The 27388-nt window shown below is 36.3% G+C and overlaps 2 protein-coding genes across 21 annotated transcripts in view; both read left to right on the forward strand.

Annotated features, from left to right (window-relative positions):
- ptprk (protein tyrosine phosphatase receptor type K) overlaps nt 1-5646 on the forward strand; it is a 220138-nt gene extending 214492 nt beyond the window's left edge. For 11 of the 20 annotated variants that reach the window (XM_065268926.1, XM_065268928.1, XM_065268927.1 and 8 more), the window contains 6 exons: nt 1172-1189; nt 1507-1638; nt 1790-1915; nt 2020-2183; nt 2409-2544; nt 4566-5646. In XM_065268926.1, coding sequence (XP_065124998.1) covers nt 1172-1189; nt 1507-1638; nt 1790-1915; nt 2020-2183; nt 2409-2544; nt 4566-4619 — 630 coding nt within the window. In that variant the 3' untranslated portion in view covers nt 4620-5646. The remainder of the gene's footprint in view (nt 1-1171; nt 1190-1506; nt 1639-1789; nt 1916-2019; nt 2184-2408; nt 2545-4565) is intronic. The other 9 variants (XM_065268930.1, XM_065268932.1, XM_065268940.1 and 6 more) reach the window with 1 other exon arrangement.
- Nucleotides 5647-7980: 2334 nt separating this feature from the next.
- On the forward strand, nt 7981-27388 carry themis (thymocyte selection associated). The gene is made up of 7 exons (XM_065268719.2): nt 7981-8285; nt 12735-12872; nt 13097-13561; nt 15023-16098; nt 24439-24498; nt 26035-26137; nt 26973-27388. The coding sequence occupies exons 1-7, from the start codon at nt 8195-8197 to the stop codon at nt 27143-27145; spliced, it is 2106 nt and encodes a 701-aa protein (XP_065124791.1). The 5' UTR covers nt 7981-8194; the 3' UTR covers nt 27146-27388.

Raw genomic sequence — 27388 nt, forward strand, 5'->3', positions numbered from 1 at the left:
ATGTATTTAAAATTATTTAAGTATAATGTTCATTATACATAAAATGAACATTATTAACATGTTTGGAGGCATAAATGGCATAAATAGTTTGGAAAAATTATGATTTTTTTGCACATTTGCATTTTACATACAATGATAACTATGATTAATACGTTATTTTTTCCAAGAATATTTTCACAATAACAATATTTCAATCATCATTTTACCTAAAAAATAATCAATCTAAAATAATCTCACAATCTCCTCATAGTGGACTAAATATTAATTTCATATCTGAAAATACAGAACAGTGTAAAACATACATGTGTTGATTTTCTCAGCAACAATGTAATTCTATAGACTTGACAAGAGGTTTTCCTGAGGTTTTCCCTCTAATGTTTGATACCAAGCTGCAGGTGATTCAAGGGATGACTGCGTAACTGCAGTGAAGCACAAGTGCACTGGCGCAGAGTAGGTCAGATGTTGACCGGTCAACTAATAAAATTAAAAGAACGACGTATCGTATAAATATCGCCATTATGCTACTATACACATCGTGGCATGGTTTTTGTTGTTGTTTGTACCGTGAAATATCGTTCTGCGAACTATCGTTACATCACTAATACATATGTGTTTATATATATAAATATAATTATTATGCACACATATATATGATGTAAACCAAAACTTTTATTTTGCAAACCATTAGTTGATATGCAGCCCCAAATTTGAATGAAATTTGGTGACCTTCAGATAAACACTACTTGTATTGTATTGCATGTCCTCTGAGGACTTGTAAAGGGACATTTATGACACTTTTGGAGTCACCCGCTCACTCTCTTAAAGATTTTTGAAAAAAAACTCTGTGTTTCACGAGTCATTTGGGTTTGATGTGATGTGATGGGAGTAAATGAGCACAGTTTTCAATAGCACACTTGTTTTTAAAATGCAATGTAGTTTGTTTCGTTTCATATGTTGAGTGACACAACATCCATCTCCTAGAGGTTTGGTTGTCTCAGCTCTCTATTATGAACATATCTGTATATCTGAACACAAATGATTGAGATCACAGCAGATAACCTGTTACCTTTTGGAGATGTGACTCACAGCAAACGTTGTCTTATTTTGAGGGTGATTTTCAATCGGTTTCTCGTGCACCTCACAAACTCTTGGACTTTTTTTATTAACCAAGCCGTCAGAAGAGTACCAGGTAATTTCTGATTCTCTGTTAGACTGGATTTGTCTTGTGGCTTCAGTGATATCGGCACCTCTTTATACCGGGTCTGCTACAGCATGCAAACACATTTGAATGCATTGTATCACTTATAGATACCTGTATACATCTTTCTTTATTTACACTTGAAAAGCCACACACACACACACACAAACGTTTCTCATTATTGGTGGCTGTGGTCCTTACATGCATGATCATACACACGCCGATCATCCCGATAGAGATTTCATCTTCGTATTGCTTGCGTCTACTGTAAGTGTCCCGGAAAGTACATGATGTTGTGTGTCGTGCAGAGCTACAGGCAGCCGGCCGCATTCATTGTGACCCAGCATCCGTTACCCAACACGGTCAAGGACTTTTGGAGGCTCGTGTATGACTACGGCTGTACCTCTATCGTCATGCTGAATGAGATCGACCTGGCTCAGGTGAGATACACGCATCAGGTGCAGGTCCTGTATGAACTTTAGTTTAAGAAATACATACAGTGGATGTGTTTGTAATTGAACTGCCTTGTGCGGAAGAGTGATTGAGTCCAACTGGTTTAACTGGTGTGTGTGTGTGTGTGTGTGTGTACAGGGTTGTCCTCAGTACTGGCCGGAGGAGGGTACGTTGAGATACGGTCCAGTGCAGGTGGACTGTATATCCTGCTCTATGGACTGTGATGTCATCAGCCGTCTTTTCAGAATATGCAACTTAACCAGGGTGAGTTTTATTTGAAAACATCTCGGACATGCATCATCTATTGCTTTTATTTTGCATAGCATGTCTTTTTATACTGACATCTGTATGCTGGTTTGTGTCCTTAGCCACAGGAAGGTTACCTGATGGTCCGCCAGTTCCAGTACCTGGGGTGGGCGGGGCATAGGGAAGTCCCCGCCTCCAAGCGCTCGTTCCTCAAACTGATTCTCCAGGTTGATAAATGGCAGGAGGAATGTGAGGAGGGAGATGGACGGACCATTATACACTGTCTGTAAGTCCGCATGTGTTGTTAAGAGCGTCAGTGATGATGATATAATGAGCAAATAACCCACATCCACTGTGTGCTCATCTGTGGACATCAGAGTAGAGACTTAACCACAGACAGCCCTTATTATCTATGAGACAAAATAATGATAAAGATCTCCAGCAGTGTTTCGATTGGCTGATGATGTCACAGTGTCCTGACCCTCACGTTCTGTGTTGTGTGTGTGTTTAGGAATGGAGGAGGTCGCAGTGGGATGTTTTGTGCCATCAGTATCGTGTGTGATATGATCAAACGTCAGAATGTGGTGGATGTTTTTCATGCTGTGAAGAGTCTGAGGAACAGTAAACCCAACATGGTGGACAGCCCGGTATTTACTCCTACATTCACATTCACATAATAGTCACATGATTTTATAGTCGTGCGTAGGTCCTACGGCGTAGCAGCGATGGCGTAGGTTCCGCGTCGGTTTTCATTTATACTTTTGCGTCGCCGTGCAAACACACACGAAACCGCTGGTTGGCAGTAATTACGCGTGTAACCACAGTAGCAGCAGAAGTCGTCACAGAAGAAGAAGCTAGGCAAGTTAACCCACAAACGAAGAAGAAATAGCAACTTGTTGTGTATAATTTGAGAAGACCAGCAATGATGGAAGTAAATAAACAGCGACTTATGTTGCAGTTTGAGTTAAATCACTCCTCAACTTGGTTCATCTTTGTTTTCACCGTCTCAAACGGAAATACCTATGACGCAGTTTTTTTTACCTGACGGGAGGGGTTCTGGTGGACCAATCACAGCGCTTGCGGTCCGAGTAGAGCCGACGCGTTGTTAGAAATTTTGTGAGGTGCGCGTCAGGCAACGCAGAGCTACGCACAGGCTACGAATTCATTAAAACATTAAATGATTAAACCAAATAGTGTGTTTGTGACATTTGAACGCCTTGTCTTATCTTAAAATCGAAAGTAAATGCGTTTTTCTCGCAGAAAGTTTGTATTCATTAAAAACTAGCAAATCAATTCTTTTAAATCATTATTTAATGCTCATTACCTTACTCACAGTAAATAGCCGTGTAATTAGTGGCATAATGTACAGGCAGCCGGTTGTTATTGCAAAATAAGCCCAGACAGTGTGATCAGGATCATTTTCTGCGATTGTTTTATAATTGTTCAAATTTTTATCATACACAAAAGAAACTAAGCTAATATAAAAATATATAATGAGTAAATAATAAAATTGAGGGTACTGATAAATTGTGCTTTGGCAGGCAACTCACAGACTCTTCCGGGCAACCTGGTGCCTCTGGTTGGAGACCACTGCTGTACATTATCCCTTACTTATACCACAGGGCTGTTCAATGCTTTATTCTGATTGGTTGATAAACATTTTAAGGAATAGTTCACCCAAAAATGAAAATTCTGTCATCATTTATTCACTATCATGTTGTTGCAATTTTTGAGAAATGTTTGTAACCAAACCGTTCGTGTAGGAAAAAGAACACTATGGAAGTGAATGGGGCTCATGAACGGTTTGACAAAGAACATTCCTCAAAATATCTTATTTTGTGTTCATCAGAACAAAGAAATGAATACAGGTTTGTAACAAAATGACAGTGAGTAAATGATGACAGAATTTTCATTTTTGGGTGAATTATCCCTTTAAAGGGTGTGTATTATTGTTCAGTAAATGCACACTTACGAAGTAGATCCAGGTCTGTTGACCGCATTACAGTTCAATATTACTACGTCAAGTTTAACTGAAATAACAGATTTATTTAATTAAACAAATAAAGCAGAAATATAAGGGTGGTAGCGAAAGGAAGAATGACAAATGTGAATAACCTAAGAAAATTAGCATAATAAATAAACACTGACTGCCTGCTTGTTCGGTTTTGTTTTTACTTCATTTTTGATCATATACATGTAAAACTAAAACAAATCATTACATATTATTTGAAAATAATGCACGTTTTGCGTAATGACCACATTGTCACCCGGGTCATTATTCCTTATAGAAAAACAACATCTAAAATGTCTGATAACATGAACGTCTTAAATGTACTGAAACATGTCTCTGTTTTTATTAGGATTGGGAAAATGAAATATATCTTTAAATTCATATTGAATTATATTTAGATTAAATTATAAACAAAAAAAACTGAGAAAGAGAGAGAGAGTTAAAGAGAGATGTATTATAAGCTGTTGTGGCTTTAAACAGCGACACCACATCCTTTGCACAGTTTACACCTGCACTTAGATTAAAGTCACTCACTCAGTTCTCTAAAGGTTACACATAACCAGCTCTGGTTTGTGTTCATCGCTGCCACAAGCTGGATTTTGTTATGCTAATGTTATGTTGATGCTTGAGACTCATTCTTGTGATTTTTCTCTATAGGAGCAGTACCGTTTCTGTTACGATGTGGCGCTGGAGTTTATCGAGACCTCGTAATGAAGATGTCACGCGTGATGGATCATCTCTGTGTTGGAGCATCATTTTATGTAAATGAAAAGGGGGTCTGCGTGCCGTTTAAATGTCTCCATTTGTAATTTCACTGTGTGGACTTTCATAAGATCCAAGTGCCGACCACCCGGTCGAGTTTTTTTGAGATTTTTACTTTATTTGTGCAGCCATTTGAAACGGGACGGGCCAAGCTGCTGCATGCTGAAACTCTTTATTTGTTTGTCTCTCACTCTTCTTGTTAATAAACAAATCTCTCTATATATATACATATATATAAATATCAGTAATTGTGTAGATGGACATTGTTTTGAAAGGGATAAACCACCTTCATATGCAGGCGTGTGACTTTGGCTCGAGATGTTTGCATTACTCGCTAATGGCTGGCTTATAATGTCTCTGTTTTATTTTTTAGTTTTTTTTTATTGTAGCAGGTGATGATCATAAGCCAAAGACTTGTGTAAATATGTGTATAGGGATGAAGCACATTGTTTGTATTTATTGTTTACTTGCTTTTTTTGAAAGCTCAAAACAATCACGATCGTTCTCCATTATTAGCCTAATTTTACATTGTAAACTCATTGAAGTAGTGTTTTTTATTTTTTGTATTTAACTAGTATTTGTTTTTTCTTTGAACTCTTTTTATTGTGCTTTGTTTTATTGTGCTTTTATTTGTGAATTATTCTTCGCTGAAGATGAACTCTGAATGAAAAGACAAGAGCTCTATTTTTTCTGATGTTCTCACATTTGTATTGTGCTGGAAATGACAAAAACATACAAACAATGAAGTGTACGCATTCAAATATAAACAGTATTAGACTTAGTGTGTTTAGGATAAAAGCCAATTTGAAAAGAAAAAGTTTCGGGCAGGATTCCTGCTGAACCGACATTTTATAAAAAAGAGAAAAATCCATCATGTGGAAAATAAGTTAAGTATTTTTTGTCTGTAGTTGTTTGCTTTATGGCTGTAATACAATGTCAAATACTAAAATACTTTGAATAAAAAAAGATCCTTGTATCGTTTAAAATGTTTTTTGGAATAAATTTTGAATTTACAATATAAGATTGTTAAACTTCACATTGATCACCACACATTAAGAATAATAAACTTCACATTGATCACCATACGTAAGGAATAATTGACAACGGGCTGTTGAATTATAAGAAAATAAACATGATGGCACGACGCGAAGCTGTTACACTGCGGGTGTGCATCATTTTCTTATAATTCAAAGGACCGGAGTCAATTATTCCTCTTATACCACAGATACCACAATCATTGCTCTGGCGCCTGTTTTAAAGACATTTGATAGGTCAGGTGTGAGGTTTACAGAAAAATAACACCCATGAAACATTTCTCAACCAATCAAAATAATGCATCCAACAGACCTGTGGTATAAATAAAATAATAAACAATAAACTTTACATTGATCCCCATAAATTAAGAATAATAAACTTCACATTGATCACTAGGGCTGAGTATCGATTCAGATGTTCCAGATCGATTCAGTGTCGATTCACAAGAAGAAAAAGATTCACACAAAAGAACAGTGAACAGCAGTTTACAAGTGGGTAATTAATAAAAAGAAATTAATACTATCGTTGTCGTTTTGCTTGCGAAATATAAAATGCTTCCATATCTCTGACTTTTTATGTGAATGTGGCATTAACGTCGAAGAAGCACCTGAAACCGCCATTTTAAGCACTGAATGAATGCATAAATGACAGGCTTGCCCCTCGCTCCTTGGTAACATCGCGCAAGGCAAAAAAGAGGGTGACATCTAGTGAAGAAGACTAGTAATTAGATTAACGTTAATCTTAGGTTCAATGTTTGCAGAAATAAATATAAAAAAAAATGTATTCTGTTCTTTGAGAATCGATTTTGAATCGACCACCTTTAAAAAAACACTTAATCGAAACAAATATTTTTTTGCCGAGCCCTACTGATCACCATAAATTAAGAATACTAAACTTTACATTGATCACCATAAATAAAGAATACTAAACTTTACATTGATCACAATAAATTAAGAATACTAAACTTTACATTGATCACCATAAATTAAGAATACTAAACTTTACATTGATCACCATAAATTAAGAATACTAAACTTTACATTGATCACCATAAATTAAGAATACTAAACTTTACATTGATCACCATAAATTAAGATATTTCCTTTGGGATAAATAAAGTATCAATCAATCAACCAATCAAGAATACTAAACTTTACATTGATCACCATAAATAAAGAATACTAAACTTTACATTGATCACCATAAATTAAGAATACTAAACTTTACATTGATCACCATAAATTAAGAATACTAAACTTTACATTGATCACCATAAATTAAGAATACTAAACTTTACATTGATCACCATAAATTAAGAATACTAAACTTTACATTGATCACCATAAATTAAGAATACTAAACTTTACATTGATCACCATAAATTAAGAATACTAAACTTTACATTGATCACCATAAATTAAGAATACTAAACTTTACATTGATCACCATAAATTAAGATATTTCCTTTGGGATAAATAAAGTATCAATCAATCAACCAATCAAGAATACTAAACTTTACATTGATCACCATAAATAAAGAATACTAAACTTTACATTGATCACCATAAATTAAGAATACTAAACTTTACATTGATCACCATAAATTAAGAATACTAAACTTTACATTGATCACCATAAATTAAGAATACTAAACTTTACATTGATCACCATAAATTAAGAAATTTCCTTCGGGATAAATAAAGTATCAATCAATCAACCAATCAAGAATACTAAAATTTACATTGATCACCATAAATAAAGAATACTAAACTTTACATTGATCACCATAAATTAAGAATACTAAACTTTACATTGATCACCATAAATTAAGAATACTAAACTTTACATTGATCACCATAAATTAAGAATACTAAACTTTACATTGATCACCATAAATTAAGAATACTAAACTTTACATTGATCACCATAAATTAAGAAATTTCCTTCGGGATAAATAAAGTATCAATCAATCAACCAATCAAGAATACTAAACTTTACATTGATCACCATAAATTAAGAATCATAAACTTTACATTGATCACCATAAATTAGGAGTAGAATATTCTGTATTGTATAATATCTATCAACTATCTGCAGATTTAGTGCAATATTGCTTAAACAATGACTGTAGTGAGATTGTTATCACAGTATTTGGATGGCTGTATGTATTAAAATAGGCCTTCAAATATTGGTTCTGGTGGAGGATGTGGGATTTGTGTATGTTTGCAGAATACGCGGTGCATGATCGTGTTGAGTTGTGGTCTGTGAGAGATGCTTTGCTTCCTGTTCTTCTGTGTTGTACAGAATGCATCACAGTCTTCCTTTAACTTTACAATTCTGAGTTAAACAGACATCTGGAGGGGATTAAGACCATTTAGAGATCTGGTTTTCTTTAACCCTATAACGGCTTTATGGACAAAAGCGGATCGTAACCTCGGCTCTCAGCTGTGTGTGCTGAGTTTGATAAGTGTGTTTGTTCGGAGAAGATCATGGCTTTAACACTGCATGAATTTACACAGTCTGTAAAGGCTAAAGCTTTACCCAGGGTGCTACAGATCCAGTCAGGAGTCTACTGTCAAGGTAAAAGTCAATCTGACAAAACCTCCTAAACACTGACTGGGATTAAATGTTTTTAAAATAGAGGAGAGAGGGGCACAACGTAATGCTTTTTGGTTTGGGCTCATTTATTAAAAAAAAGATTAAAGATGGATTCATTTTATTTTATATACAGGTAACACACACATCTCTGCTAAAAAGGAACACTTAGGGTCAGTTTTCTGGACCGGTTTTAGATTAATCCAGGACTAGGCCTTAGTTATATTAGGACATTTACAACACTTTACAAGCATACCTTAGAAAAACATACATACCTTGGGACAAAGTAATGGCAGTGAGGTATTTTAAGATATGTCTGTGCAAGATGTTTTCAGTTCAGCCAATTCAAACATGCCTTTTAGTCTAGGACTAGCATAAACCCTGTCCGGAAAACCACACCTTAAAGTTAGGGGTGGTTTCCCGAACAGGGATTCGTTTAAACCAAGACTAGGCCTTAGTATAATTAGATAATATAATTAGTTTTAACAAACATGCCCTACTTACCAAAGGACACTGATGTATTCAAAGACATGTCAGTGCACGTTGTTTTCAGACTTGGACAGTCTAATCCCTGTCCGGGAAACCGCCCCAATAAGTTCTCATACAAATACACACATTTATTAGTGGAAATGTTACAACTAATCCCATAGGTGGGGTTCATTGTAACAAACAGATGGTTTGTTGTAACACCTGCTATAGAAATTTAGTTTAAACACAAATAATTAAATACAATTCTGTCTATTTACTAAAGGTGGATATTGTTTATATATCTGTCTATAATAGATAGATATCCACACGTTCATCCATCCATGATCATTCATTTAACCATCAATGTATTATGCATCAATGCATATGAACAGATTTTTTTAAGGGCTGCACATTTAAGACAAAAAAATCATAATTGTGAGTTATTTCCCCTGATATTTTATTAAAAGTTATCATTATGATTAATAGTGTTTACATTGTTTTCATTTAATTATCATTGTATAGTTGAGGTTTAGTTGTAAGTAATCACGCTGTGTGTTGTTGACATATTTCAAAATGGTGGTATGCTTTAGGTAACAAGTCAGTGATTAAGGATAATAATAAATACACTGTAAACTATTTGCTGTAGTTATGCAGCTGTTTGCCAGTAATTTATTTGTTATTTACTGGCAACAGTTGGTTCAAAGTTAAATAAAAAGGGTGCAAAATAAATCCAAATATTAAAAAAAATTGTATTTAAAGTTGTCCAGAAGAAGTCTTTAGCAACACATACTACTAATGATAAATACATTTTTGATATATTTATTGCAGGAGATTTACAAAATATCTTCATGAAACATGATCTGTACTTAATAAACTAATGATTTTTGGCATAAAAAATCGGTAATACATACAATGTATTGTTGGCTATTGCTAAAAATAAACCTGTGCTACTTTTGTGTTTAGGGTCACATATAAGGTTGGATTAGCGGGACTTCATACCCAACTCAGAAATCGAAAAATACATGAAAAGATATTTACTTTAATGCCTCCAAAAAAAATGTTTGTTAACAAAACAAAAACACATCAAGACTTCACAGCAGATCATCTTCTGACATTAAGAGAAAAAGACAAAAAAAACAGATTGCTTGGCCCAACTCTGCAAAACAGCTGTATTACGCTGCGCCGCGCTCTCCCCTAATCTAAAACCTTTATACTAAAGCAAGTCCTGCAGAAACTTGTGCAAAATTGCACAATTTCTCGGCTCATGTACAGTTACGCTGGTTTGATGGAGAACAATATGCTAAGCTAATGTTGCTTTTTCATTAATCAGAAAACAGTTTATGTTAAGATTCATTTTATGTTGCATTGTGAATGAATGTTTATGTAAAAGCTATGGAAAGTCATTTTTTTGAACACATTTTGTAAGATTAAACTAGTAAGATACTTTTTTCAAGAGATAAATTAAGAATGTACCAATGAGTCAAAGTTAGTTAATTTTCTAACTACGCACTGTCAGAAGCAAAAATAGACCTCTCTCATTTCCGTTTCCTGCAGGGGCCTTTAATCTAGAATGTGTCTTAAAATACAATGTGGTCATTTTGATCTTTTTTACAGCATGTATTATTGAATCACATGGTATTATTCGTATCGTAGAGCTTCATAGTATAAAAAAAAATAATATGAAATGTTGAATTTACTTTAAAAAATTGTGTCAACAGGTTCCACGGAATTCATTTAATCTCAACAAACAATAATTTCGTTCATTTTACAAAATAAGTTTAAGTAAACTTACAGTTTTTCTGAATTGCTAAATCACTATAACCAGGCTTTTGAACTAAAATTTCAAAACCATAACGCCATTTTTCAAGGAGCACACTCATTTTTCTGAACTATAAACACTATTACCCTCACTGTAAAAAAATTCCGTAGAAATTACAGTGTCATTGCAGCTGGGTTGCCAGTAACTTACCGTAGATTTAAATTTATGTTATTTACTGGCAACATTTTGTTCAAAGTTAAATGAACATTAAGCATTTACAAGTCTTTGTCTTTACAAAGTAAAACTAAAAAAACAGCATCAAGCAAAACATTCTGGGAAACAAAATCTGAAGCAAAAAAACAGAAAAAGGTTGTTGATGATTTCTGGTTCCCAGAATGCTTTGCATGAGGCTGATATTCTATAGTTTTATTCTGAAACGATAAAGACTTGTTAATATTTAAAATGTATTTAACTTTGAACAAACTCTTGCCAGTAAATAACATAAATTTAAATCTACGGTTAGTTACCGGCAACCCAGCTGCAATTTCTACAGAATTTTTTTTACAGTGCTGCTTTAACACAGATTTGAGTCAGATTTGGTGAAGTGTTACTTTAAAACACAAATCCCTACATTTCTCAATGCTTGCACCATCTAGTCATACGGAACGCATTCAATACTATTCAATTAGATCGGCACAGCTTATGTTCAATTAGCAAACAATTGCCAAGGTGGAAACACTAAGAGTCAAAATTGAACACACATAAATCAGATCCTTCAATAGATAGATAAAGGGCCTGAATCAGTTCAATGAGCTTTGGAACAATGGATCCACAGAGAAATGAAGGAATAGGTCGAGGAGGAGGAGGAGGCAGATGAAGAGGGAAAGGAGGAGGATGTGGTGAAGGAGGAGAGTAGAGAGAGAACTTGGTGAAGGAGGAGGAAGAGGAGGAGGACGTGGTGAAAGAGGAAGAGGGAGACGAAGGGCAAGGTGACAAGCAGTCTCAGATGAAATTCTGGCCACTCTAGCTGACCAAGTCCTTGTCCATGGTATGACTATGAGGGAGGCAGGGCAACGTGTAAAGCCTAAGGGAGTCGCTTCACCGTTGCCTCCATCTTCAGAGCCTTCAGTGAGGAAAACAGATAGATGTACTTACAGTAAGACAGTTAAGCACATGAATGAATAAAAATGTGCAAATGCATGCATTGATTGTGTCTATTTTTTTGGTCATGTGAAAAGGTTTTTGAGTGGGAGAACCACAAGCAACTTACCAGTTTTGGATACATTGTTTTGAATTGAATGCACAAGTGTGTAATACTATGTTGTAGTGTGTGTGTTTTTGAAAGCTTGTGTGTCATGTCTGAGGGAAAATGTTGTTTTTTCAGTAAGAGTGAATGGTTTTGAGTGTAGAGCTTCATTTTGAGCTGAAAATAGGATGTTTGGAGTATTGTATGAGGCGTTATGGAATTGTGTTTACTGTTTTGAGAATATGAGGCATAGTTTCAAGAAAGTGTTTAAGCAACCGAGAAAAACTGTAGCAGGCCTTAGTAGTGTCAACAAACAACAATTGAGTTAATTGTACATGAAAAATGTAATTAATGATGATGAAAATTATGAATAATTCCATTATATAAACTCCACCCCTTTAATTAGGATCACCTATTTATTTAATAACTCCGTAAAACTGAATCAATCAACCAGTCATAGTGCAGCTGCTCAATACAAATACAAATAACACAAACATAATATGAAATTAAATATTACATTTCAAACCATTCATTTGTTTTTGTTTAAAATATATATCAGAATGTACCTATTATTATTACTCATGTACCTATCTAATGGTGATACACTTTACGCAAGAGGGTGCCAGAACAACAATTACCCATAATACACTGCAACATCATCAGCAAATAAGATGCCAGTCTGTATTGCTTTTATTTAAATGCTAATTTCAGCCAACAATTTTATGTTGGCTGAACAAAGAATTTTTAAGTAATGCCGACAAGACACACTTTTTTGTTTAATGAACTCAATTAAATTAAGTTCACTTTGTTAAATTTATTATTTTTTAAGTAATCTCAACATGAAAGAATTAGATTAAATTGGCAAAAGTAAAAGTTCATTATTTTGAGTGTGGAAATAGCATGACTAAATAAATGAATACTGAAGTGTGTTCAGTGTATAAAGAAGCTGTAATGTTTTCAGGATGTGTTTATGAGATGTTTGGAAGAGAATGCTCTCTGTCGACCGGAGATCTGCTTAAAATCATTGACATCACCATCATGGGATTTTCTGCCCTGAGCTCCAGCAACACAAAGCTCGACCTTCCATTGGAATATCCAGGTATGTGAATAAAATCCCTGTCGAGACAGAAATCCTGCATTCACATGCAAACAGTCAAGAGCAACAGGCTTTATCTTTTAGTCTGAGAACTCACTTGAAGAGTACATCTTGTGTGTGGTACAACCAAAGATGCACGACACCTCTGTTAAGATCTGACGGATAATGTTTTCCACATTATGCATGTTGTCATTATTTGTATCTCGGTTTTGTCCTCTGTACATCAGGTCTGTTTAAACTGATAGCTGACAGTCAGCCGTACCGGAGCGTAGAAGAAATCGTGCAGTCGGTGAAGATCAGCTCTCACAGACTGGGTCATCCGGTGTTCCTCACATTCTCAGAGATAAAGCTTTCACACGGTCTCATAAAAGAGCGAGAGAGTTTTAAAATCACAGCTGTCACCCACCATCAGCCGGACGGAGGCCGTGTGGACTGTGTGCTGCTTCATAGAGAACCAAAGTTCTGCTTCAGTCTGAGTTTCTCTCAGCAGGGCGACTTCATCGAGTGTCAGGATGATCAGTTTTACACACTGAAGGAGATCGCCGACTGGAAGATCTCGAAAGGCAGGAGAAGATCTGTTTGTGAGGTCAAAACTCTGCTCAAGAAAGATTTCTTATTTTCCGGTTTATTGGAGAACGTGTGTGGAGAGCTAATATTAACTCCTGTATATGAGCTGAAGGCTATTACAAAGAGTAAGTGCAATGCACACACACACACACACACACACACACACACAAACACACACACAAACACACACACACACACACACACACACACACACACACACACACACACACACACACACACACACACACACACACACACACACACACACACATACATAAATATCACTATGAACAAGATGATCATTATCTTTAAGGAGAATCTGCCAACGGGGTTAGCAAAAAATATTGAAAATTTCTCTTAAAAACTAAATAAAAAAAAAGCTTACCCCATTGGCAATTTTTTTTGCTTGTTTTATGAACAAAATTACTTAAATTTGATATTTTTGCTTTAAAAACCAGACTTGGGTCATTTTGCTCATTAAGAAAAAGCATCTTAATTTAAGAATTTTTAGATATTTTTACTGAAAACAAGACAAAAATACTAAGATTTTTTTTGTGTAGTTAACCGAAAATAAAAATTCTTTTCAATTTCTTATCCTAATGTTGTATTTAACCTGTATAAGCTTTTTTTCTGATGAACAAAAAAAGATATTTTGATAAATGGTGGTAGGCACACACAGCTGATTGTAACCATTGACTTCAATAGTGTATGAATTTAAAACATGAATATGTTCTTAATCTTTTTACTTCACATTCATAGCGCTTTTTGTCTTTTCTGCTCCAGACCGATAGCTTTCTTTGAAAATCATATCCATATATCAAGACGCATGTTGATAGACGTGTTCAACTGCATGCGGCGCTGCAAAGACCGACTGACAAGTGAAATGAAAGCAATCTGAGATCAGACTGCTTATTACACTGCAACAAATGACTTTCTTACTAAGTATTTTTGTCTTGTTTTCAGTAAAAATATCTAAAAAATTCTTAAATTAAGATGTATTTTCTTAAAAAGCAAAATGACCTAGGAAAATTAGTCTAGTTTTTAGACAAAAAATATAAAATTTAAGTGAATTTGTGCTTAAAACAATCTGCCAATGGAATAAGAAACATTTTCTTTAAATAAGTTGACTTCTTTAAATAAACACTTAATTCAGGAAACATTTTCTTATTCCATTGGCAGATTTTTTTGCTTGTTTTGAGCACAAATTTGCTTACATTTTATATTTTTTTTATCTAAAAACTAGACTTATTTTTCTAGGTCATTTTGCTCATCAAGAAAATACATCTTAATTTTTTAGAATTTTTATATATTTTTACTGAAAACAAGACAAAAATAATAAGAAAGTAATTTTTTGCAGTGTATGTTTTTGAATTGCTCTTGCGGCACAATTATGTCTCCATAAGGAACCTTTAACATCCACAGATTCTCTCTGTTGCACAAAAGATTTGTAGTGAAAAAAGGGTCTAGAGATTATAAAAAAAGAGATTTTACTTGAGATACTTGAAGATACTTTGCTTACACAGAAATGATTTCTGCTAGTGTTTTTCATGAAGGGTTTTTAACCCAGACTCTTTTCAATTCCACAGTTAGCGAGAACGTTTTGCTCCTCGCATCAAATCTGGACGTGGAGGTGATGGATGTTACGGAGCAGTTCAATTGCGACTCTTTTCAAACAGTCCAGCATTTTTCACTGAAGGATGTGTTTGAAAGTCCTGCCGAGTTCTTCCCGGTCGTGGCCGAGCTGTCGTGTGGAAATTCATTCAAGCTGTCACTAGAGCTGAAGTCTCTGTTTCACTCCAAACAGGTGATCATTCATCACGCTTACCGTTCAAAACGAATACTGGCCTCAGAAATGTGCAGCGAATCTCCAAGACACTTTCTCATTCCCGAGTCCTACAACGGACGCTTGAAACGCAGGCCACGCCAGTTTCCCACAGCCTACGATCTGGAGCGAGCTCGCAGCGAGACGGAGGAGATACGCGTGGTGGCCACCAGAGAGTTTGAGTCCACGTACGATGGACTCTCTTCTGTTCAAGCCAGAGATCAGTTTGTGGTGACTAAAGGAAAGAGTCGTGTGATTTCACATGATGGGACAGAGAAGTTAGTGGATGCGTTTGAATGTCTAAAGGTTACAGAGAAAAGTAAGGGGGTCGAAGTGAAGGAGTCTGTGCGACTCCCTATGTGTTTGGAGGGTGGATTTGTGGAGCTGGTCAGCGACAAACGTCAGTATACCATCACAGAGGTATGCCGATGGTTCCCTCTGCCCTTCAATGTCAATGTGTCGATGAGGGACCTCTCTCTGAAGCTTGACACTCTGGCTGGAGTACCTGGTCTGCACATTGAGGAGGAGATCTCTGATCCCTGTCTTCTTATTTCAACCACGGATCTCTCCGAGCTGATGGAAGTGCCGGTAAATCGTACAGACTTGACCCTTAGAATTAAAGAGCGGTGGACTGGTGAGAGTTTAGCGTGTAATGGAATATCATCCATAGAGGAGATCTCAGAGGACTCTTACTTCAGCCTGAGAAGATACGCTGTCGCTACGGTGACACCTCCTCCTAGACCTCCAAAAAAGCCAAAGGATCCTCCTCCACGCCCTCCCAGGACCTTCTTATCCACGTCTGAGCAGATCAACGCTGAAGGTACCATCTGTTCTCAAAAGGTAAACCTTGTTTTTACTCCACGCTTCAGTGTTTAATGGCTGTTTTCGATAGTCACATGCATACTGAACACAAAAATAGTTTGCTGGAATCCTCAGCACTAGTCTGATGGACAGTAATGTAGTGTCCCTCTTAAAAATTATATGTGGTGTAATGTAACCAAAAGTTTAGTCGGTCCTGATGGACAGATGAAAACCATTCATATTATTTTCAGTTCCAAGAGACCCGAGCTGATACAAAAATGTGATGCGAAAACACTGTAGATCACTGATTGATCTGAGAGAATTCTCACTACCAGCGTCATCGCTATAATGTAAAGATTAGCTTTACCTTCATGCTAGCTTGCGCTGTCTCAAGCAAACACGTTGTCATCTGTGCTCTGCTATAAGTTCCCAAACTCCCTTTTAGCGATGAAAAACATCCACAGGTTGAGAATCAGGAACACCATACCAATTGTTTCCAAACTTGCAGTTTGTGGCAGCACATTCGTGACGCGCAAGTTCGCATATATGCTTAATGTAACTTCAATGAGGCTCAGCGGAGTGACTCCACAGGTGTTTGTACAGAAACTGTAATGTGACACAAAGGTAGTGATTAACACCGTGTGCAAACATCTATTTGTGGTGCTCAGTTTTTATTTTGTAGCAGACTAAGAAATAAATGAATGTATGGGAATGTAAAACGATGCTCTCAGTAGTATGATGTCACGCAGTAGGCAGCGCAAATATAGCGACACGCCTATAATCCCTCCCACTCTGTAGTGTTACTAAACTTGATGGAAAAGCTAAACAAGCCAAAGTGAGGTGAGTTGACCCGACCTGACACAAACCGTGGGCCACTATGCAATGGAAAAGTGCCAAGAGAGCTTTATGATAGCAGTTGATCTGCCGGCTTTTGAAGCAAAAATAACTGATTTGTTATTGCACCTGCTTCTCATTAAATACCCACGTGGCGGGGCAGATGCAAATATCTGCATGCCAAGTTCATTGGCGTTTTAGTAGCTTTTTTATTTTGGCTAGTGTAGTTTGGCTAGTGTAGTTTGGCTAGTGTACTTTGGCTAGTGTAGTTTGGAGAGTGTAGTTTGACTACTGTATTTTGGCTAGTGTAGTTTGACTAGTGTAGGTTGGCTAGTGTACTTTGGCTAGTGTATTTTGGCTAGTGTAGTTTGGCTAGTGTATTTTGGCTAGTGTATTTTGGCTAGTGTAGTTTGGCTAGTGTAGTTTGACTAGTGTACTTTGGCTAGTGTGGTTTGGCTAGTGTACTTTAGCTAGTGTATTTTGGCTAGTTTATTTTGGCTTGTGTAGTTTGACTAGTGTAGTTTGGCTAGTGTACTTTGGCTAGTTTATTTTGGCTAGTTTATTTTGGCTAGTGTAGTTTGACTAGTGTAGTTTGACTAGTGTAGTTTGACTAGTGTAGTTTGGCTAGTGTACTTTGGCTAGTTTATTTTGGCTAGTTTATTTTGGCTAGTGTAGTTTGACTAGTGTAGTTTGGCTAGTGTATTTTGGTTAGTGTATTTTGGCTAGTGTAGTTTGACTAGTGTAGTTTGGCTAGTGTACTTTGGCTAGTGTAGTTTGGCTAGTGTAGTTTGGCTAGTGTAGTTTGGCTAGTGTACTCTGGCTAGTGTATTTTGGCTAGTAGTTTGACTTGTGTAGTTTGGCTAGTGTAGGTTGGCTAGTAGTTTGACTTGTGTAGTTTGGCTAGTGTAGGTTGGCTAGTATACTTTGGCTAATGTAGTTTGGCTAGTGTAGTTTGGCTGGTGTAGTTTGACTGCTGTAGTTTGACTAGTGTACTTTGGCTAGTGTGGTTTGGCTAGTGTACTTTAGCTAGTGTATTTTGGCTAGTTTATTTTGGCTTGTGTAGTTTGACTAGTGTAGTTTGGCTAGTGTACTTTGGCTAGTTTATTTTGGCTAGTTTATTTTGGCTAGTGTAGTTTGACTAGTGTAGTTTGACTAGTGTAGTTTGACTAGTGTAGTTTGGCTAGTGTACTTTGGCTAGTTTATTTTGGCTAGTTTATTTTGGCTAGTGTAGTTTGACTAGTGTAGTTTGGCTAGTGTATTTTGGTTAGTGTATTTTGGCTAGTGTAGTTTGACTAGTGTAGTTTGGCTAGTGTACTTTGGCTAGTGTAGTTTGGCTAGTGTAGTTTGGCTAGTGTAGTTTGGCTAGTGTACTCTGGCTAGTGTATTTTGGCTAGTAGTTTGACTTGTGTAGTTTGGCTAGTGTAGGTTGGCTAGTAGTTTGACTTGTGTAGTTTGGCTAGTGTAGGTTGGCTAGTATACTTTGGCTAATGTAGTTTGGCTAGTGTAGTTTGGCTGGTGTAGTTTGACTGCTGTAGTTTGACTATTGTACTTTGGCTAGTGTGGTTTGGCAAGTGTACTTTGGCTAGGGTATTTTGGCTAGTTTATTTTGGCTAGTGTAGTTTGACTAGTGTAGTTTGGCTAGTGTACTTTGGCTAGTGTATTTTGGTTAGTGTATTTTGGCTAGTGTAGTTTGACTAGTGTAGTTTGGCTAGTGTACTTTGGCTAGTGTAGTTTGGCTAGTGTACTCTGGCTAGTGTATTTTGGCTAGTAGTTTGACTTGTGTAGTTTGGCTAGTGTAGGTTGGCTAGTGTACTTTGGCTAATGTAGTTTGGCTAGTGTAGTTTGGCTAGTGTAGTTTGACTGCTGTAGTTTGACTATTGTACTTTGGCTAGTGTGGTTTGGCAAGTGTACTTTGGCTAGTGTATTTTGGCTAGTTTATTTTGGCTAGTTTATTTTGGCTAGTGTAGTTTGACTAGTGTAGTTTGGCTAGTGTACTTTGACTAGTGTAGTTTGACTGCTGTAGTTTGACTATTGTACTTTGGCTAGTGTGGTTTGGCAAGTGTACTTTGGCTAGTGTATTTTGGCTAGTGTATTTTGGCTAGTTTATTTTGGCTAGTGTAGTTTGACTAGTGTAGTTTGGCTAGTGTACTTTGGCTAGTGTATTTTGGTAAGTGTATTTTGGCTAGTGTAGTTTGGCTAGTGTAGTTTGGATAGTGTACTTTGGCTAGTGTACTTTGGCTAGTGTATTTTGGCTAATAGTTTGACTAGTGTAGTTTGACTAGTGTAGTTTGACTAGTGTAGTTTGACTATTGTACTTTGGCTAGTGTGGTTTGGCAAGTGTACTTTGGCTAGTGTATTTTGGCTAGTTTATTTTGGCTAGTTTATTTTGGCTAGTGTAGTTTGACTAGGGTAGTTTGGCTAGTGTATTTTGGCTAGTAGTTTGACTTGTGTAGTTTGGCTAGTGTAGGTTGGCTAGTGTACTTTGGCTAGTGTAGTTTGGCTAGTGTAGTTTGGCTAGTGTAGTTTGACTATTGTACTTTGGCTAGTGTGGTTTGGCAAGTGTACTTTGGCTAGTGTATTTTGGCTAGTTTATTTTGGCTAGTGTAGTTTGACTGCTGTAGTTTGACTATTGTACTTTGGCTAGTGTGGTTTGGCAAGTGTACTTTGGCTAGTGTATTTTGGCTAGTTTATTTTGGCTAGTTTATTTTGGCTAGTGTAGTTTGACTAGTGTAGTTTGGCTAGTGTACTTTGGCTTGTGTAGTTTGGCTAGTGTATTTTGGCTAGTAGTTTGACTTGTGTAGTTTGGCTAGTGTAGGTTGGCTAGTGTACTTTGGCTAATGTAGTTTGGCTAGTGTAGTTTGGCTAGTGTAGTTTGACTGCTGTAGTTTGACTATTGTACTTTGGCTAGTGTGGTTTGGCAAGTGTACTTTGGCTAGTGTATTTTGGCTAGTTTATTTTGGCTAGTTTATTTTGGCTAGTGTAGTTTGACTAGTGTAGTTTGGCTAGTGTACTTTGGCTAGTGTAGTTTGACTGCTGTAGTTTGACTATTGTACTTTGGCTAGTGTGGTTTGGCAAGTGTACTTTGGCTAGTGTATTTTGGCTAGTGTATTTTGGCTAGTTTATTTTGGCTAGTGTAGTTTGACTAGTGTAGTTTGGCTAGTGTACTTTGGCTAGTGTATTTTGGTAAGTGTATTTTGGCTAGTGTAGTTTGGCTAGTGTAGTTTGGATAGTGTACTTTGGCTAGTGTACTTTGGCTAGTGTATTTTGGCTAGTAGTTTGACTAGTGTAGTTTGACTAGTGTAGTTTGACTAATGTAGTTTGACTATTGTACTTTGGCTAGTGTGGTTTGGCAAGTGTACTTTGGCTAGTGTATTTTGGCTAGTTTATTTTGGCTAGTTTATTTTGGCTAGTGTAGTTTGACTAGTGTAGTTTGACTAGGGTAGTTTGGCTAGTGTATTTTGGCTAGTAGTTTGACTTGTGTAGTTTGGCTAGTGTAGGTTGGCTAGTGTACTTTGGCTAGTGTAGTTTGGCTAGTGTAGTTTGGCTAGTGTAGTTTGGCTAGTGTAGTTTGACTATTGTACTTTGGCTAGTGTATTTTGGCTAGTTTATTTTGGCTAGTGTGGTTTGGCAAGTGTACTTTGGCTAGTGTATTTTGGCTAGTTTATTTTGGCTAGTGTAGTTTGACTGCTGTAGTTTGACTATTGTACTTTGGCTAGTGTGGTTTGGCAAGTGTACTTTGGCTAGTGTATTTTGGCTAGTTTATTTTGGCTAGTTTATTTTGGCTAGTGTAGTTTGACTAGTGTAGTTTGGCTAGTGTACTTTGGCTAGTGTAGTTCGACTGCTGTAGTTTGACTATTGAACTTTGGCTAGTGTGGTTTGGCAAGTGTACTTTGGCTAGTGTATTTTGGCTAGTTTATTTTGGCTAGTTTATTTTGGCTAGTGTAGTTTGACTAGTGTAGTTTGGCTAGTGTACTTTGGCTAGTGTAGTTTGACTGCTGTAGTTTGACTATTGTACTTTGGCTAGTGTGGTTTGGCAAGTGTACTTTGGCTAGTGTATTTTGGCTAGTGTATTTTGGCTAGTTTATTTTGGCTAGTGTAGTTTGACTAGTGTAGTTTGGCTAGTGTACTTTGGCTAGTGTATTTTGGTAAGTGTATTTTGGCTAGTGTAGTTTGGCTAGTGTAGTTTGGCTAGTGTAGTTTGGCTAGTATACTTTGGCTAGTGTATTTTGGCTAGTGTATTTTGGCTAGTGTAGTTTGGCTAGTGTAGTTTGGCTAGTGTAGTTTGGCTAGTATACTTTGGCTAGTGTACTTTGGCTAGTGTACTTTGGCTAGTGTATTTTGGCTAGTAGTTTGACTAGTGTAGTTTGACTAGTGTAGTTTGACTAGTGTAGTTTGACTAATGTAGTTTGACTATTGTACTTTGGCTAGTGTGGTTTGGCAAATGTACTTTGGCTAGTGTATTTTGGCTAGTTTATTTTGGCTAGTTTATTTTGGCTAGTGTAGTTTGACTAGGGTAGTTTGGCTAGTGTATTTTGGCTAGTAGTTTGACTTGTGTAGTTTGGCTAGTGTAGGTTGGCTAGTGTACTTTGGCTAGTGTAGTTTGGCTAGTGTAGTTTGACTAGTGTAGTTTGACTGCTGTAGTTTGACTATTGTACTTTGGCTAGTGTGGTTTGGCAAGTGTACTTTGGCTAGTGTAGTTTGGCTAGTGTAGTTTGGCTAGTGTAGTTTGACTGCTGTAGTTTGACTATTGTACTTTGGCTAGTGTGGTTTGGCAAGTGTACTTTGGCTAGTGTATTTTGGCTAGTTTATTTTGGCTAGTTTATTTTGGCTAGTGTAGTTTGACTAGGGTAGTTTGGCTAGTGTACTCTGGCTAGTGTATTTTGGCTAGTAGTTTGACTTGTGTAGGTTGACTAGTGTAGTTTGGCTAGTGTACTTTGGCTAGTGTAGTTTGGCTAGTGTAGTTTGACTGCTGTAGTTTGACTATTGCACTTTGGCTAGTGTGGTTTGGCAAGTGTACTTTGGCTAGTGTATTTTGGCTAGTTTATTTTGACTAGTGTAGTTTGGCTAGTGTACTTTGGCTAGTGTATTTTGGTTAGTGTATTTTGGCTAGTGTAGTTTGACTAGTGTAGTTTGGCTAGTGTACTTTGGCTAGTGTAGTTTGGCTAGTGTACTTTGGCTAGTGTAGTTTGGCTAGTGTACTCTGGCTAGTGTATTTTGGCTAGTAGTTTGACTGTTGTAGTTTGGCTAGTGTAGGTTGGCTAGTGTACTTTGGCTAATGTAGTTTGGCTAGTGTAGTTTGGCTAGTGTAGTTTGACTGCTGTAGTTTGACTATTGTACTTTGGCTTGTATGGTTTGGCAAGTGTTCTCTGGCTAGTGTATTTTGGCTAGTTTATTTTGACTAGTTTATTTTGGCTAGTGTAGTTTGACTAGTGTAGTTTGGCTAGTGTACTTTGGCTAGTGTATTTTGGTTAGTGTATTTTGGCTAGTGTAGTTTGGCTAGTGTAGTTTGGCTAGTGTACTTTGGCTAGTGTACTTTGGCTAGTGTATTTTGGCTAGTAGTTTGACTAGTGTAGTTTGACTAGTGTAGTTTGACTAATGTAGTTTGGCTAGTGTAGTTTGGCTAGTGTACTTTGGCTAGTGTATTTTGGCTAGTAGTTTGACTAGTGTAGTTTGGCTAGTGTATTTTGGTTAGTGTATTTTGGCTAGTGTAGTTTGGCTAGTGTACTTTGGCTAGTGTACTTTGGCTAGTGTACTTTGGCTAGTGTATTTTGGCTAGTAGTTTGACTAGTGTAGTTTGACTAGTGTAGTTTGACTAATGTAGTTTGGCTAGTGTAGTTTGGCTAGTGTAGTTTGGCTAGTGTACTTTGGCTAGTGTATTTTGGCTAGTAGTTTGACTAGTGTAGTTTGGCTAGTGTAGGCTGGCTAGTGTACTTTGGCTAGTGTAGTTTGGCTACTAGTGTACTTTGGCTAGTGTAGTTTGGCTAGTGTATGTTGGCTAGTGTACTTTGGCTAGTGTACTTTGGCTAGTGTACTGTGGATAGTGTACTTTGGCTGGTGTACTTTGGATGGTGTACTTTGGCTAGTGTACTTTGGATAGTGTACTTTGGCTAGTGTATTTTTGGATGGTGTTCTTTGGCTGGTGTACTTTGGCTAGTGTACTTTGGATAGTGTACTGTGGCTGGAGTACTTTGGCTAGTGTACTTTGGATAGTGTACTTTGGCTAGTGTACTTTTGGATGGTGTACTTTGGCTAGTGTACTTTGGATAGTGTACTTTGGATAGTGTACTTTGGCTAGTGTACTTTGGATAGTGTACTTTGGCTAGTGTACTTTTGGATGGTGTACTTTGGCTAGTGTACTTTGGATAGTGTACTTTGGCTAGTGTACTTTTGGATGGTGTACTTTGGCTGGTGTACTTTGGCTAGTGTACTTTGGCTAGTGGAGTTACTGATACATATTTAACAGTTATGTTAAGAAGAAAATACATGACAGATTTACCCATATGATGGAGAATGAGCTTTTGAGCTGTTAAACCCCTCTTCTGTCTAAAATGATATAATGATATTAACCGAATGCTCCCGGCACATATTATATGTTCATGAAATACATTTGCTTCAAATTGCATTCAGAAATACCGGTAAAATGGTAAAATGCCACGTCAGTTTTTTGAGCAAAGTCATCTCTACAGTAAGTGCATCAGAAGATAAATTTGTTAAAAAATGTGATACTGTGGATCACATTCAGTTGGGTCTACTGTAAGTACTTGACCTGAATACAACCTGATGTTGCAGCCACATGGACCACAGAGCCACTTAATGTGTGCTTCAGTTTCTTCATTTTTACCTTCTGACTTTATTCATCTGGAAGGTTTCTATTTACATTTTTTGTGATTTTACAAGACTGTGGATTGTTTAGTAGTTTTTGACAAAAGGCTGTATACATACTACTATAGATATATACTAGTTTTTTGTACATGTTTATAGATATTATTTAAAATATATATTATTAAAATCAATCTGTGCCCCAAAAAAGACCTTTGGCAAACACATGTATGACTGCCCCATTTATTGAAAATACTTTTTTTATTGTTAAAAACTTACAGTAGATAAATTAAACAACTTCTGTAGGTGAGATGAAATCAGGTGATTTGTTGGAAATGGTTTTCATTTTACAGATCAGGCCAAATGTAATGAGATGATTGTTGAAGAGATGCTGAATGAATAAATCTGCTGTAATGATGAAATTATTTATTCAAAAGCTCTGGTTTAGGTAAAGCACTGGTTTGTCTAATTGATCTTATACTGGCATCTTGTGGCCAAAAAAGGCAAAATGTTTCACCACCGTGAACACAAATGTAACAGTAACACAACATCAAAAAAAACATCTTATATGATATGATCTTATATATTTTCCTTTTCATTGTTTTTTTTCATTTCTTTCATTACTAAACAAAAAATACTTCATTTAATTGTATCAATTTAAACAATGGTACCTGCTGCAGAACTTAAGACCATCATTTGATTGTATGACTTTTTTGATTTTCACAGATACAGATGTTGACTACATCAGGAGCACAATCACAGTATAACACATCTGACAACACGCAGGTAGAGTGGGTGCAGAGGCGTCATGCCTGTTTTAATTCTGGACACAATGAATTATTAATGAATTATACAAATACAAACAGAACAGCGCTGGTGCCATCATTGTGCATGGTTGTGGTCACGTTGCTGCTGGTGCTGCATTTTGTTATCTAATGAAAAAGCCATCACAAACGCTTTCAAAACACAGCAGCAACTGCAATGTTCAGTTTACCCTGTGTACAAAGATGATGGTTCAAAGGTTATTTCTTAATGTTTGATCTTCTAGAGGAGGCGCAGAATCACGTTCATGTGCACCTAAGGTCAAATATAATATGATGCAAAAATGCATTCATCTAATAATTTTATATAGGTACCCTTATAAAAATTAACCATGTTTTTTTTTTTGTAAAAGTGTAGTTTTTTTGATGTATTGATTAATATTAACAAAACCATGGTTTTACTACACTAACCATTGTTTAAACATTACATAATATAAACATTACAGCATTACATTAAAATCTACTACGTTGCATCAATGGTTTGTTTTTCTTTCGTTTTTAAAGCCAATCACAGATGTGACCGATGGAGTGCATCAATGTAATGTTTAAATGCAGTGCTCAAATTGAATCAGGTCTTATGGGGCGTCCCCACTATGCAACATGACATAGCAAAAATATAAATAAAAAAATAATGCTCCGAAATCACATTTTGTAAACTGTTGTTTTTTATATTAAAGAACTACACAGATGCAGATGTCATAAGTTAATGTACACTATTCTTTGATCGCTGACGTTTTCATATGAGATTTAAATAGGACTTAAAAGCGACTACAAATTTGTGTACCAGTTGTAGATTTTTTTAGGTGGACTGGGCCGAAATTTTAAAAGGACCTAGTGATGCCACTGACAATAATTATGAAAAAATTAAAGAAAAAGTAAATCTAAATGCATCCAATTTATGTTGGTAATGTGGTATTTATGTGGTATTTTACTGGCTATTTTATTTAAGTTAAAATGAAAGGCGGGATAAACATTTGTTAAATGATTCATAATAACATTTTAAAGCCAAAATTGAGATTTAGCGTGTCAAAGTATTCATGATAAACCGACACATGACACATAATTTTTGATTGTTGCTGTAAATGATAATTCCTTAAACGTTCATTTATAATAAGAAAAATACTGAAATTAATGATTTTATAGACACTACACGTTATTATTTTGCACAGAAATACCTGCTTGATTACTTTGATCATCTATTTGAGTTTGTCAGCATTATCTGTACTAAAATAAAAATATCTGAGGGGCTGGGGGGATCCGGGACCCCCATAAGGCATTAGGGACCCCCTATAAGATGCCAAAATTATACTTAGGGGGTCCCTAATGCCTTATGGGGGTCCCGGATCCCCCCAGCCCCCCCTCAATTTTAGCACTGTTTAAATCAGTTGTCAGTGTAAAGTGCGTGCGTGCGTGCATGTGTGCGCGTCTGTGCGCGTGTCCATTTGAATCAATATTTTATACTGTTGTAATAGTCATGTCTTTTCCTCGTGTTGTATTACAGATTCTTCACATTGAAACTTCTGAGCAAGATGACTCCACACAATGCAGTGACTCCAAACATGAAAATGACAAACAGACTCTCATCATTCATAAACCAACCCTAAGTAATCTTTAACTCTTTTAAATCCTTTATACCTTTTATAAACTAATTTGTAGGACACCATGCATTTCAGGATGTGTTGCGATGTTTCTTAGATGATGTCGCTATGATTTTATTTTGGTCCCCTTCAACAAAGATCAAATTTGAGCACTGCTATTATTATGAATGGGAAGAAATGCAATACTTAATATGACCGCACTTGCTGACAGAAGTCTGGCCTTCCAGTTAAAATAACCAATCATCATTTGATAAAGATTGATGATTCTCTGTGGGAGGGGCTTTGTACAGTCAGGTGGGGAGCTTGCCAACCTGTGCGAATCCACAATGGCTTAAGAGACCTCGAAAAAATCGATTTAAGCTTAAAAACAAAAGCTATTGTTGATGTCAGGTTTAGTTGTTGGTCTGAAATATGTTGTTTAATTGTAATTTAAGAGATTTCTGTCTTTCTCCATTTAAGTATTCTTAAATAAATACTCACCTAGTGCCAATACTTTCCTAAAGAGACTTCTTCCTTAGACATTCGTTTGACTATAAGGAATGATGCTCTTTCATATCAACAAACATTCGAGAACTAGTAAACTAGATGTACGCCCCAACATTAAATTAAATGCAATAATAGACCATTTCATTCTAAAGCCAAATTCTAGGGTTGTAAATGGACATAAAAAACCATTTCTGGATATTTTTTTTCTACTTAGTAAAGTCACACACATTCAATGTAGATATCAGAGAATAATTAAACAGATTATTTCAATGCATTCTTTGGCACCTTACAAAAACATTACATCTATAAAAAATTATGTACACACCTAATGTGTGTGTGTGTCTCTCTTTTTCAGCACTTGCTAAGGGCCGAAGTCTGGACAACATAGCCACCGCAAGAACTGCGGACGAGGACGATGTGCACGATTATGAATACATAGATGAGGCTCAGCTTGACAACATCAGAAGGACGTGTTATGATCAACCTGTTAGCACATGTGTGAAAACAAAACCTAGTCATACAATATAAATACACTATAGAGACGGAAACATAACACATGACTAATAAAACTCAACATTATTCACACACAAGTGTATTTAGTAGTCTGCAGAATAAACACGAATAATTTATTTTATGGACGTTTAGGTCTTGATCTTAATATGACCAAAAAGATCTTGTTAGACGTGAGTGACTGTATAAAATTACTGTAAAACATCTTGTCTGACACAATGAGATTTATGCTGAGCCTTTAATAAATTGGTAAACAATATA

The sequence above is a fragment of the Paramisgurnus dabryanus genome, chromosome 12, assembly GCF_030506205.2.
Source record: "Paramisgurnus dabryanus chromosome 12, PD_genome_1.1, whole genome shotgun sequence".
Lineage (NCBI taxonomy): Eukaryota > Metazoa > Chordata > Actinopteri > Cypriniformes > Cobitidae > Paramisgurnus > Paramisgurnus dabryanus.

Coding starts and splice junctions, on each gene's coding strand:
- themis (XM_065268719.2), top strand. CDS start 8,195: ATGGCTTTAACACTGCATGAATTTACACAGTCTGTAAAGGCTAAAGCT. Junction 12,873..13,096: donor CCTTCCATTGGAATATCCAG/GTATGTGAATAA, acceptor TCTGTACATCAG/GTCTGTTTAAACTGATAGCT. Junction 26,138..26,972: donor CATTCATAAACCAACCCTAA/GTAATCTTTAAC, acceptor TCTCTTTTTCAG/CACTTGCTAAGGGCCGAAGT.